The following is a 13,576-nucleotide window of genomic DNA, read 5'->3' as shown; positions in this document are numbered from 1 at the left end:
GAGTAGAACCCCTGTCTCCATATCTCTGGAGGAACTTCCTCCACTGCTCTGATCTCTAGAAGGTGCAGAATGGCATGCTCCATGATATTTCGTTTGGTGAAATTGTTGGAGACAGGGCATGGCACGAAGTGGTTGGGGGGGGCTGGAGAGGAACTCCGGAGAGGCTGAATTTGAGACTGTGAAGGACCCAACTGTTGGTCGTGATTAGGGCCCACCGGTCTAGAAAGAGGCTCAAGCGGCCTCCTATTGGGGAGTGCTGAGGCGAGTCATTTTTTGTGTCGGAACTGGCAGTTGCCAGTTCAACAAAATGGCTGCCTTTGGGTGCCAAATTGCTTGGTTCTGTCCTGAAAGGAATTCTGATCAGTCTGAAAGAATTGACCTTGTGGGTAGAACCACTGCTGAGAAGATCCCTCCTGAGCAGGAAAACGAGACCGTGGTCTCTTATAATAGGGGGTAGACCTCCTTGGGGTTGAAGGTAAAACCTTACGCTTGTCTTTATCCTCAACAAGCAGGGATTCTAAAGAATCTCCGAACAGCTTTGTACTGGTGTACAAGGCAGAGGCCAATCACCATTTTGCCTGCAGATCGGCTGGCCAGTGGCGTAACCACAGAAGCCGCCTGGAGGTGATCGATGAAGCTAGGGCCCTGGATGCATATTTGATGGCATTCAGCATCGCATCCGCTGAAAACTGGGCTGCTGCTATGATTTTATTGAGGTCCTGGTGTAATCGGACCTCTAAAGATGACAACATTGCTTGGAGTTGTTGCAGCCACAGTAAGGAGGATCGATTAAAAAATGAAGCCACAGTAGCTGCTTGAATTGCCCAGGCCGAGGCCTCGTAATTCTTTTTGAAAGACAATTCAAATTTTGTCTTCTGGCTTTAGCCCTTCAGCGGAATCCCCTGATACATAAGGAGAAGGGAAAAATAAGGCTCGAATCGGGAAATCGACTGGAGGTACCTGCAAAAGGTTGGCGTCAGAGCCAGGTTTAGTTTCGCCAATGTGCACCACTTGGGGTGGGGAGAGAAGCCAGGTTGGCCCATTGCTTTTGGACGACGTCTGTAAACAGCTTTGGAGACGGGATGTAAATCTGTTCCGCCACAAGTTCTGAAAACAGACCGTGGCCCCTTGGTTGTATTGAAGCCAAAGTTGTTTGCAGTGGTTCGGTGTCTTGGATTTTGCCCTTGTATAGCAAGGACTTAAAAAACCGTAGTGGAAAGAGCGAAGTAAACGCCGGGGTGTCGGGGGGAGAACCCTTGTCATCAGAAAGGTCAGGGTCTCTCTGGGCTTCTTCTTCCTGAAACAAGTCTTCGCTATCCCTTGAATGAGAAGGGAAGCGCTGCGGAGTTCCAGTCAGACTTGCACCAGGGGAAATGTGGCGTTGGCGTGAGAAATGCTCAGAAGCGATCAATGTTGACAGATGCTCCTGTATACCTGTTGCAATGCCCTTTGTGATGGCTCTAGTTATTAGGGCTTGCATAGCCTCAGGTAGTTCTCCAAGCTCCAGATCAGTAGACCTTGTGGCTGGTTGAGGTTGCGCCTGAAGCTCAGGCTCCGTTGCAGGAACAGGACAAGCGAAGGGATTAGAAAGGCCGGGACGGTCCTTATCTGCAGGAGTTGTGGCATCCGATGAGAGCTGACCAGATCTCTCCAGTGACAAGGCTCTGGGTTTTGGTCTGAACTGATTTAAATTTGGAGTCACTTGAACAGAATGAGGGGTGATAGCTGACTGTGCATCCAAAAGACCCTGTCTTTTCTCAGCTTGAGCAACCTGTTTCTCCAAGGCTTTCTTCCTACGCTCCAGGTCCCTAAGCTCTTGTTTAGAGGGCCGAAGCTGTGCTCTGCACCCATTGGCTGACTTACAGGATGTCTTCCTCCCTCCAGACGTCTGATGGTGGTCAGCCATCTTAGATGGTGTTAGAATGTCTGGATTGGGTGACAGTGGCAGCTATATTGAGTGGTTTTTTTATTTTATTTGAATTTATATCCCGCCCTTCTCCGAAGACTCAGGGCGGCTTACATTGTGTAAGGCAATAGTCTCATCCTATTTGTATATTTATATACAAAGTCAACTTATTGCCCGCCCCCAACAATCTGGGTCCTCATTTTGCCTACCTTATAAAGGATGGAAGGCTGAGTCAACCTTGGGCCTGGTGGGACTCGAGCCTGCAGTAATTGTAATTGCAGGCAGCTGTGTATTAATAACAGGCTGCATTAACCTGGTGAGCCACTTCCCAGCCTCCAGTGTGATTGCCAGCTCACAGATGGAACAGCTGGAGCATCTGTTTAAGGGCGGCTTACTCAGAGGGTAAATCTGAGTGGTGCCAGCATCTGATTTTGCCCCCCACAGCCAAAAGAAAGACCAAGTGGTTGGATTCTGCCCCCACCCCCAGGTAATTCCAGAGCTGAATGGCCAGGAATTAGCCTGAATTATTGGATCTTGCTGACAGGTCTGAGCTGCTGCAGGCTTATGGCCACTGTGCTGAAGTCCTCAGTAATAGCGGCCGTTCGCGGCTTTGCTGTTTTAAAGGGAAGCCTTCCTTCCTCTGGGCTGCTGGTGTCGCTTCCCCAGCCGCCAGACCACCGGAGCTCATGATTTGTCCCCACTGGGGACTCCGATCCTCCCTGGGCGTCCGATGTCAAGCTAAGGCCTCCGAACGCTCCGGCTGCAGCCATTTGAATTTTGGAACACATGCTCTCGGAGGAGTCAAAGCCACGCCAAAATTTACTTGGAGGCATAGCTGCAGTGATTGAGCGATCTTCAAGTCAAGCGGCTGGCTGGAGGCTTGTTTTGATGGTGATGGGGGGTGGGCAGGGGAGGGTGAGTGACAAAGCCAGCTGCAGCCCCAAGCCCCTGTTAAGCACCTCTGATAGATTGAGGGCTTGAAATGGCAGCAGTGGCGTTTCCAGCTAGGCTGAAGTGGCCAGCACCCAAGAAAGGTTTAAATAGATTTTTTAAATAGACCTGAATGGTGATCTGGGCTTCCAGAAGGATTGATCCAGAGAATCTGAAAATATGTCTCCTCAGATCGACTGAATCGAAAAACTGGAGTCGATGGAGGCATATGGAGGCGTGGCCATAAAAATTATGACTCAGTCTCCAGGCAGATCCACTGTATCAACCTATCCTGGCCCATTGGGAGCTCATTGGGAGAATTCTATTACTAAAGTTTACTGATAAATAAGTGCATTTATACAATTTGAGAAGAGCTAATATACAATCAATATTATTTACCTCTATATAACCGAGCTGAGCTAAAATAAATTGGACATAGTCCAAGTAATAGTGTGATTGCAAATATATTTATAAAGAACAGAGTCTCACGGAGGAAAAAGCACTCATATTATGTTAGAACAATGAATTAGAAAGTATTAAATGTATAACATGCAATTGTATGTCATCTAATCTGCCAGGGTGGTTAACCCTAAAGCCCCTTTTTTTGCAGTTTTCAGAAACCACACCACTAAATTTCAACAATAAATAACAGAATCCTGGTGTTTGGGGTAGAAAAACAAAAGCTTTTGTTCAAGCCTTACACACCAAAGCAGACACCCATCTCTGAAAAAAACCTACTCTGATTTAATGCTACACTTTGTAATCCCTGTAAGAAAATGTGGCTGCATCCACTTGGATTACTTCATCAAGTCATCATTTGTCCTTCAGCTATAAACATAAATTAAATACCTAAATATACAATGTGAGACACCTTGCTGCTTTAAAGTTTCTCACAAAGAGAGGGAGGAAGGGAGGGAGGAAGGAATTTTTCAGAACAATTGTATACTTACTGTAGAATCCATTTGGTTATATCTTGCAATGTCCTTATGCAGAGTTCTTAGCATAATCATAGCTACCATTCCAGAGAGGAAAAGGACAATCACAAGCGAATTCATTATACTGGAAAACAAGGCAGCTATTAGAATTGTTCATTTTTATATCTATCTATAAAATTGTTTTGAATTATAAAATTAAAGTAGGTCTTACCTGAACCACTGTATGTGCGTATGGGACATGGATTCTAAAATGTAATCCCATCTGGATGCCCACCTGATTTCTTTATTTTCCTGAAAAAATAAGATATTCATTTTAAAATTTTAGAAATAGATTTCTGGGTTTTGAGGGAATAGAAAATATTGGACATAGCAAAAGAACAAATGAAAATCATTTTTTCAGGATTTCAAAAACTTTTACCTACTAGTAGGTTTTAATCTTTGTCACTCCCAAAATTCTGTCTGAATTCATGCTGGCCCAAACCATTAAAAACCCATTTCTAAACAAACCAGCCAGTGCCATGAAAGGTTTTATAGATAACAGCCAGTATCTTAAATTGTCCCAGCACAATTTGCAAAGCGAAGTATAATGTGGATATATCAAAGACAGAAAAATATTGATGTTTTATTGTCCTTATTATCACAAAATAGGGTTATGGTTCTAATTTCTGAGATGGGCAGCCATAGAGATCAACTAAGTGAATGAACGAACTGATGAATGAATGAATGAATGAATGAATGAATGAATGAATGAATGAATGAATGAATAACATTTAATCAGATTTACCACTCACTGCCCTTCAGGTGTCTCTTCTCCCGTTTGATCTCCCTTATTTATACAAATCCATCTTGTGAACTAATCCTGGATCAGGCAGTCCTACTCACAGTCATTCATTCCTTGGTCACTCCCTGGTTTGACTACTATAAAGTGTTCTATGCAGGGCTGCTCTTGAAGATCATTGGAAGCTGCAAATAGCTGAGAATGCAGCAGTGCAGCTAATTAATAGGCACACCACTACTTTGTGAGCTGCCTACCCTCTAAAAAGCTTCTAGTTGCAATTCAAAGTGCTGCTTACCATATATAAAGTCCTTCATGGCACATGCGTTGCTTACTATTTCTGCCCATCCCATAGGATTTGACTGGATGGGCGTGCTCTGGGCCCCTTGTATAAAACCATTTACTTGGAGAATCCCAGGAAGCGTTGATGCAGAATACCCTAGAGATGTTGAATGTTCTAATTCTTCTGGCATTTTATATAGCCTTGAAGATCTGGCTTTTCCTCCAGCTATTGAGCCAATTCACTGGGTGAGCCTGCTTGCAACAGCTAAAATGTTTATACCTTTTTTTTTCTCTATTGATTTTACATTGCTGGTTGGTTTTGATTTTAGTCTAATCTTAGAATCTGGAGTCACAATTTGCGAGTTTGGTGACCACATAAATAAACTACAGGTAGTCTTCGACTTACAATCATTTGTTTAGTGACTGTTCAAAGTTACACCACCACTGAAAAAAAGTGTTTGTGACTGTTTTTCACACTTATGACCACTGCAGGATTCCCACGGTCATGTGATCAAAATTCAGATGCTTGGCAACTGGTTATATTTATGATGGTTGTCCCAGGGTCATATGATCACCTTTTGGAACCTACTGACAAGCAAAGTCAATGGTGAATTCATTTGACAACTGTGTTACTAAGTTAGCATCTTAAATGAGTCACTTAACAACCATGGCAAGAAAGATTGTAAAATGGAGCAAAACTCATTTAACAACTATCTTACTTAGCAATGACATTTTGGGCTCAATTGTGGTCATAAATCGAGAACTACCTGTATATAAATTAGACAGAAACAAACAGTATGTACAAAATTCAAGGATAAAATATATTGTCTCATAAGTCATAATATGGCTAGGCTGGTGTTACTATCTGGACCAAAACCATAATTAATTATGGCTGAGCACTGTAAGCACAATTTCTTTTCATGAGTTATTCTACTGTAACTTATATGGACCACGATATGTGATATCCAAGAATGAATGAGAGCCAACTTGTACTTTTTCCCATTTCAGCATCTGAGGCTGTTCCAACTCCACTGCCCCCACTTAGAGAAAGTGAAAAGGGGACCCAAATATGACAGGGGAAGATTCAACTCTATTCTACTGTTATTTAGCCTGCTGACTAAATAGACACAGACATAGAATCATAGGGCTAAAAGGGACCTTGAAGGCCCAACCTCTTGCCTAGGGCAGAAGACTTTATGCCGTCCCAGACAAATGATTGTCCAATCTGTGGAAAATTTCCAACAATAGAGCACCCCCAACAGAGTATAACCATCAAATCACAGCTGATTAGTTTGCCATGCTGTTTGATGCCTTGGATGAATAAACAGCTGAATCAGAGTTAACATCTTATTTCACTTAAATATGTTGTGACCACATACTCATAATTTTATTTCCCTGCCAAAAGAGGAAAGATGTATCTGTACTAACCTCAAAACTAACTGAATATGTATAAGCAATTTTAACAATTCCATCAGTAACAGTGTTCCTTAAATCCATAGGTAGTCCTGAGCAGTCTGGTTTGTCAATATTTGTGTGCCTGAAACTAAGAAAAAAAGAAGCAAATTATAGGTAGAATCACAAAATGCATGTTCAATCTTAACCATGTTTTAACATCAAAGCCCAAAGTAGAATATTTTGTAGTCATAACATTAGAAACCTAACTTATGAAGAGACAAATTTAATTATATCAACAAAAGAAAGGTAGAAGAGAGCATGACTACATAGAAAGTAAGAGACCTAGATGGGAAGTCTTGGCCATGGATTTATATACATTTGTCCAGGGAAAAATAAAACTTCAAACAGCCTTAAATAATTAAATAAAAATAAGAAAGAATGGATACACTACAAAGTCAAAACAATAATCATTCAAGCAGAATCACTGTTACAATATAAGATTCTACTTAATCCATTATGGCTACTAACTCCTAAGAACATTTTTTTAAAAGGCATCATACAATATTTAAGGATTTAGCAGAATAAAGATGCAGTCACAGAGTTCACCAATATATACTGTATTTTATTTCTACTCTAACATAGTAATCAAGGTGTTGATTTGAATGGTGGAGACCAGGTTCAAGTCCTCATGTGGCTAAAGAGTTTTTTATTCTTTTATTGTTGATTCTGTTAAATTTTACTGTGGTCTGCCCAGAGCCACTCTGGAGTCAGGAGATGCCAAATCAAAATGAATGAATGAATGAATGAATGACTCCCCAAGAGATTTTGGCCCACTCTCTCACAATCATATAATCTCATAGAACTGTTGTGATAGGAATCAAATTAATGGAAGGATACCCATTAAGTCACCTCAAACTCTCTGACAAAATTTGGGCATAAATGCAAGCAATAAATATTAGATTTTTTGTTTATGTACACATTTTCTTTGGCTTCAGCTATCTGGCCAAGTTATAAGAAAATAGATGGCACATTCAGTTTCCTTAGTTTGTTTTAATTATCAAAAATCTCATTTGCATCATGCATCCCACATAATCTTGTGTTCTCTTACATAAAACTCAATAATCACCTTTTTGGTTCAAGTTTAGCAGCTACAAGTCTCGCCCTTGGTATTTCATTTTCCACAACATGATAAACTATTTTAATATCCACATGGTTGAATATATAGAAAGTATCTGAATCATGGAATTCTGACTAAAGAAAAAAAAATGAAAAAGTAAATTAGAACATGGATATTACTTTTAAATTGAAGAAACTAGGCCTATTCCAGATTATGTGCTATCTCATACATGCATCTCCTACATAATGGGCTTCACATCTGTTTCCAGTTAAACCATTAGGAAAAGCAAGACTTGAAGATTTCTGAAGATAACAAACTAAAGAACTACCACCACATCAATCTGGGTCTGATTCAGATGTTTGGATTTCTTGCTAAGAATCATTCTTAAGTACTGTCAGCAACTTTCCAATAATTTAATAATGGATCATTCCTGAGGACTGGTCAATGGGAAGGAAAGCTGAGAAACTCTCTACCTTCAAAGAAAAGGAAAACACCAGCCCAATGCTTACGGCAACTCCTAACACTAAGCTGTAAGTGCTATGAACAGACCCACTCACAAATCTCTTGTTAATAGAGAGGCAGGATTCTGGCTTTGTTCACTTCAGTCCCATTTTCATATGTTATGTTACTAAGTTTGCTATCCAAGCTGCAGATGATTTGTTAGTATCAGTTATACACCTACTCGCAGATAGAACCACAAGGGCATAAAGTTATTATCAGTATTAAGTCTGTACCCGATATGTGAACTAACTGTATTGTTTACTATTATAATTGAATAAAGTCAAGTAAAGTCAAGGTGCTTTCTAATTCACAGTTTCACTCTCAGCTCATAAACTGTTCAGGTAATGTTTGTCAGTGTTGCTTTTTATGCATAAAATAAATTAGAGCATAAAATACATAGCATGTCATCAATAGGAAAGTCTGGAGCTACATTTTGCTGTTAATGAAGAATTTAAAAATCAAGCTAAATTACTTACAAATTTAGGATACATCTTAAAGTAACCTTATCAAATAAAATCATTTTTAAATGTTCAAATTACAGGTAATCCTCACTTACCAAGGATAAGTGAGACTGGGAACTCCATCACTGAGCAATGCCTGTTTAAGGAGTAACTTTATATAACTATGCTGACTTACAACAGCAGCTCTGGCAGTTCCACTTGTCATCATTAGGCGAAGCCCACAGAGTCATGTGATTACCATTTGCAATTTCATGAAAGCTTCCCCATTGCTTGTCGGAAGCCAGCAATGAAAATTGCAAATGGCAGCCACAGAACTGAAACTGTGACACTGTAATTACGAGTCAGTTGCTGAGCGCCCAAAATATGATCATATAACTGTAGGGATGCTGAAACATCCACAACTATGAGGATCCATCTTAAATCGTCTTTGTTTAGCGCCATTGTAACTTCAAACAGTTGCTAAATGAGTAGACACTAAGCAAGGAGTATCTGTACAATTAACTACCAGTATCTAATTGCATTTATTTTGATACAAAGTATTACAATTGCTAGGAACATTTAAAAGTCTTGTTTTCTAGAACAAGGAAATAATTATGGTGCGAAACAAAATTAAGTGTTTCAAAAGTCAGGCCAAATAAATTGTAAAAATGAATTATACTGTATCTCATATTTTAAAAGCAAGTTTTCTTCCTTTGAAAACCCAAGTTCTCCTAATCATTTTACTTATAAATTAACTGTGGATAGGTGTAAAATACAAAAATAAATTCAACAATGTTTAGTTATACTGTGCAATCTTAGCAGGCCACAGATAACTATCAGACTGACTGACATAATTCTAAAGTGACTGTCTTGCTGTGATTAGAACTATTCTTTGAATACCTTCCTCATCCTGCTCTACTGATCTGTAAGGACTCAGAATTAAATCAAAGCACACAAGATGCCTTCTTACATAAGAAAAACCAAACACGTGAAATAAAAACTTCAAACAGTTGCTAAATGAGTAGACACTAAGCAAGGAGTATCTGTACAATTAACTACCAGTATCTAATTGCATTTATTTTGATACAAAGTATTACAATTGCTAGGAACATTTAAAAGTCTTGTTTTCTAGAACAAGGAAATAATTATGGTGCGAAACAAAATTAAGTGTTTCAAAAGTCAGGCCAAATAAATTGTAAAAATGAATTATACTGTATCTCATATTTTAAAAGCAAGTTTTCTTCTTCTTTTTCACATTATACCGGATGGCGCAAACTTGGCGGGCTTTTGCATTAGCTGGGAAGCCCTGCCGGTGCAGTGAGAGGCGGGCGGGGAGCCAGCCTTCTCGGCTGAGGGAGGAGGGTTTCCACCGTAGCTGCCTCATTTTCCACCCTCGGTTTATACTGAGTCCCCAGTTTACCCCAGTTTTTAAAATTGGGGACCTTGTTTTCTAGAACAAGGAAATAATTATGGTGCGAAACAAAATTAAGTGTTTCAAAAGTCAGGCCAAATAAATTGTAAAAATGAATTATACTGTATCTCATATTTTAAAAGCAAGTTTTCTTCCTTTGAAAACCCAAGTTCTCCTAATCATTTTACTTATAAATTAACTGTGGATAGCTGTAAAATACAAAAATAAATTCAACAATGTTTAGTTATACTGTGCAATCTTAGCAGGCCACAGATAACTATCAGACTGACTGACATAATTCTAAAGTGACTGTCTTGCTGTGATTAGAACTATTCTTTGAATACCTTCCTCATCCTGCTCTACTGATCTGTAAGGACTCAGAATTAAATCAAAGCACACAAGATGCCTTCTTACATAAGAAAAACCAAACACGTGAAATAAAAACTTATATGACTTATATGTTTAAAAGATATGAGGGGGAATCCTTACATTGGTAAGTTTAATGTCAACTGTTTAAACCAAACAGTAACATATTAATAAAGGCTCTGATAAAGCCTTCACTCAATTAGAGACAAAAATAAGCAACTTAGTCACAGTTCAAATGTTTGCAGATTATGGTGTCAAAATGTAGATAAGACTAGCCTAGCTCAAGGTGAACTTTCAAGGAACTTACACTTATAACACAGGCACCTCTGGCATGTCCATCTTTTGTAACATAGCAACCAATGGGAAATCCAGGATTGCAAAATTTCTGATTGTCCTCAACCTCATAACACCACGTTACTGGCATATTATCCACAATCCTATAAAAAAATAAGAGTACTTCAGGAAATGCTTCCGGAAACAACATTAAAGCTAAATAATAAATATTTAAATATTTAAAGGTCCAAGGCAAAAAATTCACATTGAAAAATATTACAAACTAGACTCCAGACCAGTTTCTATAGAGGACATTCCTAACTAGGAAACACTGAGGTGGAGTGGGGTGGGCTCCCAAACTGAGCAGTTTGCAGTTTAGGGTGAATGAAATAAATTTTAAATAAATTTATTTTATAAAAATAAATTTTATTTATTTTTTACTTGTATTTTGATTGTCAATATATCAAATTGCATATTTTAAATAACTCAGGGGATTAACCAAATAGAATTTTGTAGCCAAAAAACAATGAAGTATCTTCTGGCTGTTTAACAAAAAAAAAAATGCATGAATTTCTGATGCATTTACATGATAAAAATTATTCTTTAGAATAATTTTAGAGTGCCGTAAGAGTTGTTTATATAGTGGTCTTGGATTGACAGTTGTGTGTCAATCCATAGCACTTAACATTAAAAAAATTGTTTCTATTTTAACTGTTATTTACCATAATTTTATTTCTGCTAAAATTTAAACCACATACATTAAAATTGTAAACTCACCAATGATGCTGATAGTTTAACAGCATACTTTTTTTCAGAAATTGTAATTTTTGCCTTTGTTCAGGTTTATTAAGATCATATTCCTTTGTACAAACATGTCTGCAAGTCTCTTTTTGGTTAAAGATAAACTGTGAAAAATGAAAAATATTCAGGTTATGAGGAATTCTATCTTAAAATCTGTAGCAAAGTTAAGACAGAAACTTTATACAAATAGACTAGTTGACAACTGCGGATTCATACTAAATCTGAATCAATGCATGTAATCAAAGTATCACTCGCTAGAAGTGGCATTATCTTTTCTGTATAAATTCATATTTCTAATGCAATTGTTAGTTTAAGCCAAATAAGGCTGTAGTCCAACTATTCTATGTCCATTTGTTTCTCTTAAACAAGAATATGAAACTTTCTTGAATCTATATGGAAAAAGAAATCAGATTTCCAATTCGGAAGGATTCATTTTACAGTTTAATAGCTAAATTGCACTTTTCTCTAGGGTAAAGGTAAAGGTTCCCCTCACACATATGTGCTAGTCATTCCCAACTCTAGCTGAAGAGCCAGCGCTGTCTGAAGACGTCCCTGTGACATCTGGCCGGCATGACTAAACACTAAAGGCGCACGGAATGCTGTTACCTTCCCACCAAGGATGGTCCGTATTTTTCTACTTGCATTTTTTATGTGCTTTTGAACTGCTAGGTTGGCAGAAGCTGGGACAAGTAACGGGAGCTCATTCCGTTACGTGGCACCAGGGATTCAAACCGCTGAATTGCCAATCTTTCGATCGACAAGCTCAGCGTCTTAGCCACCGCATCCCTATTTCTATAGGGCAGATTCCTCCAAAAACAGGCAGATAGAATTCCAAACACATGACAATAATGAAACCTGAGGAGCATTTTTATACCTAGGCTTTTCTATTTTGGAAAGGCCGCAATAAGCACCAAATATCATTTGACATTTAATGAAATCTTTTGTCCCATCAAGACCAAAGCAAGTCAGATAATAAAAACAGAAGATAAATATTGGAATGGCTGTACAGAGCAATTCTAGCACAACCTTCCAGATGCACTGCATCATGATTCCTATCAAAAGGACTACTTGAGATAATAGAAATTGTAATTCACAGTATCTAGAAAGCATCAGGTTAGAAATAAAATGTACTCAGTGATATAGAATCTGCACAATAAAGATCTAGGTAATCATATGAATGTTATATGATCAGCCCTAACACAATAATACATCTGCTATATCTGTCAGGAGCATTTTAGTGAGAAAGTTTTGCAAAAAAAAAACACTATACCTCCATGAAAAGAAACACTCATTATATTTTAAATTATGCCGAAAACGTAACTCCACACTAAATGAGTTTCTGCAAATGTAAGAGTAGATCCTGGGGCTTCTATCAGAGAGCCCTCAAACTTTGGTGGTAATTCATGTGGCAGCTGTAGCCTAAAATTGCACAGTGAAAATAAAACAACCTAACTTAACCAGAATCAATATGATAAAATTTGAGGTAGCTGTTAGCCCAAGAGGACAAACTACCAGTAACCTCCATGCATTCCTAAATTAATAAATTAGCCTATAACTCCAATCTACAATTCTTATGCGGCCAAACAACTTTGTTAAGATGGAAATAAGTTTTTTTGAAAACTCAGCTGTTTTAAAGCTTGGGCCTTTTCCACTTTATTGCCTAAAATCATCTCTCCTTGGATCTGCTTGTGCGGCATGTCGCTTTCTGGCTAATCACAGAAAGCAGAGTCTGCCCAGATAAATTATATGCCTAAAAAAACCAGAAACAGACTGAGTCAGGCAATAAACAGTACTGGGGCTGACCAAAGGCATACAACAGTTCAGTATGCTGATAAGACAAGTGATGACTGATGGAAATGGATTCAGCAGCATAGCTATAGTCGTGTGAAAAAAATACAACCCCACTGGGGGAGGAACCTGAACTGCAATCCACATTTACAGCAGCTCTGCTCAGTTTTATTATATAATTAATTTTTTAGCACTTTTGCTGGACTTATTTTTTTACTAAACTAACTTCCTTTGGATGAGACGATAGTGAAGACAAATACAAAGATAACAGATTTTGCCCCAGATTTGATAGTTATGGGGAAAAGAAAGAAACACCATGGTGTTAGCCCTGGACATCTCCCTGCTTTGAAGTCTTTAAAACAACCAAGAATTCAGGAGCACTTCGCAGGAAAGAGAACTGTTAAGTAAAACAACCCCCTCCCCAAATCTAACAAATTTGAAGCACAAGAATGTGACCATCAAACAGAGCTGGCAAAGCAATAACTATCAGACCTTTCCTCATTTCTTGGGGAAGAGCAAAATGATAGCCAACTCAGGTATCTGCTTCAGGGGAGCTGAAGCCAAGTCCAAAAATAAGAAAATCAAGGGAAAATTCAACTGAGTTTATGGCAAAACAATGCCTCCTCACAGCGCAAACTGTTATCTCAATATTTGAG

At 38.6% G+C, this 13,576-nt stretch overlaps 1 protein-coding gene across 1 annotated transcript in view; it reads right to left on the bottom strand.

Moving 5' to 3' along the window:
• Positions 1–13,576, bottom strand: part of TM9SF2 (transmembrane 9 superfamily member 2) — a 38,980-nt gene that overhangs the window by 16,652 nt on the left and 8,752 nt on the right. The window contains exons 4-9 of the mRNA XM_058185622.1: positions 11,109–11,236; positions 10,366–10,495; positions 7,350–7,474; positions 6,257–6,371; positions 3,983–4,062; positions 3,787–3,895 (exon numbers count right to left, since the gene is read on the bottom strand). Coding sequence (XP_058041605.1) covers positions 3,787–3,895; positions 3,983–4,062; positions 6,257–6,371; positions 7,350–7,474; positions 10,366–10,495; positions 11,109–11,236 — 687 coding nt within the window. The remainder of the gene's footprint in view (positions 1–3,786; positions 3,896–3,982; positions 4,063–6,256; positions 6,372–7,349; positions 7,475–10,365; positions 10,496–11,108; positions 11,237–13,576) is intronic.

The sequence above is a fragment of the Ahaetulla prasina genome, chromosome 5, assembly GCF_028640845.1.
Source record: "Ahaetulla prasina isolate Xishuangbanna chromosome 5, ASM2864084v1, whole genome shotgun sequence".
NCBI lineage: Eukaryota > Metazoa > Chordata > Lepidosauria > Squamata > Colubridae > Ahaetulla > Ahaetulla prasina.
This window is presented reverse-complemented; position numbering and strand designations above follow the sequence as displayed.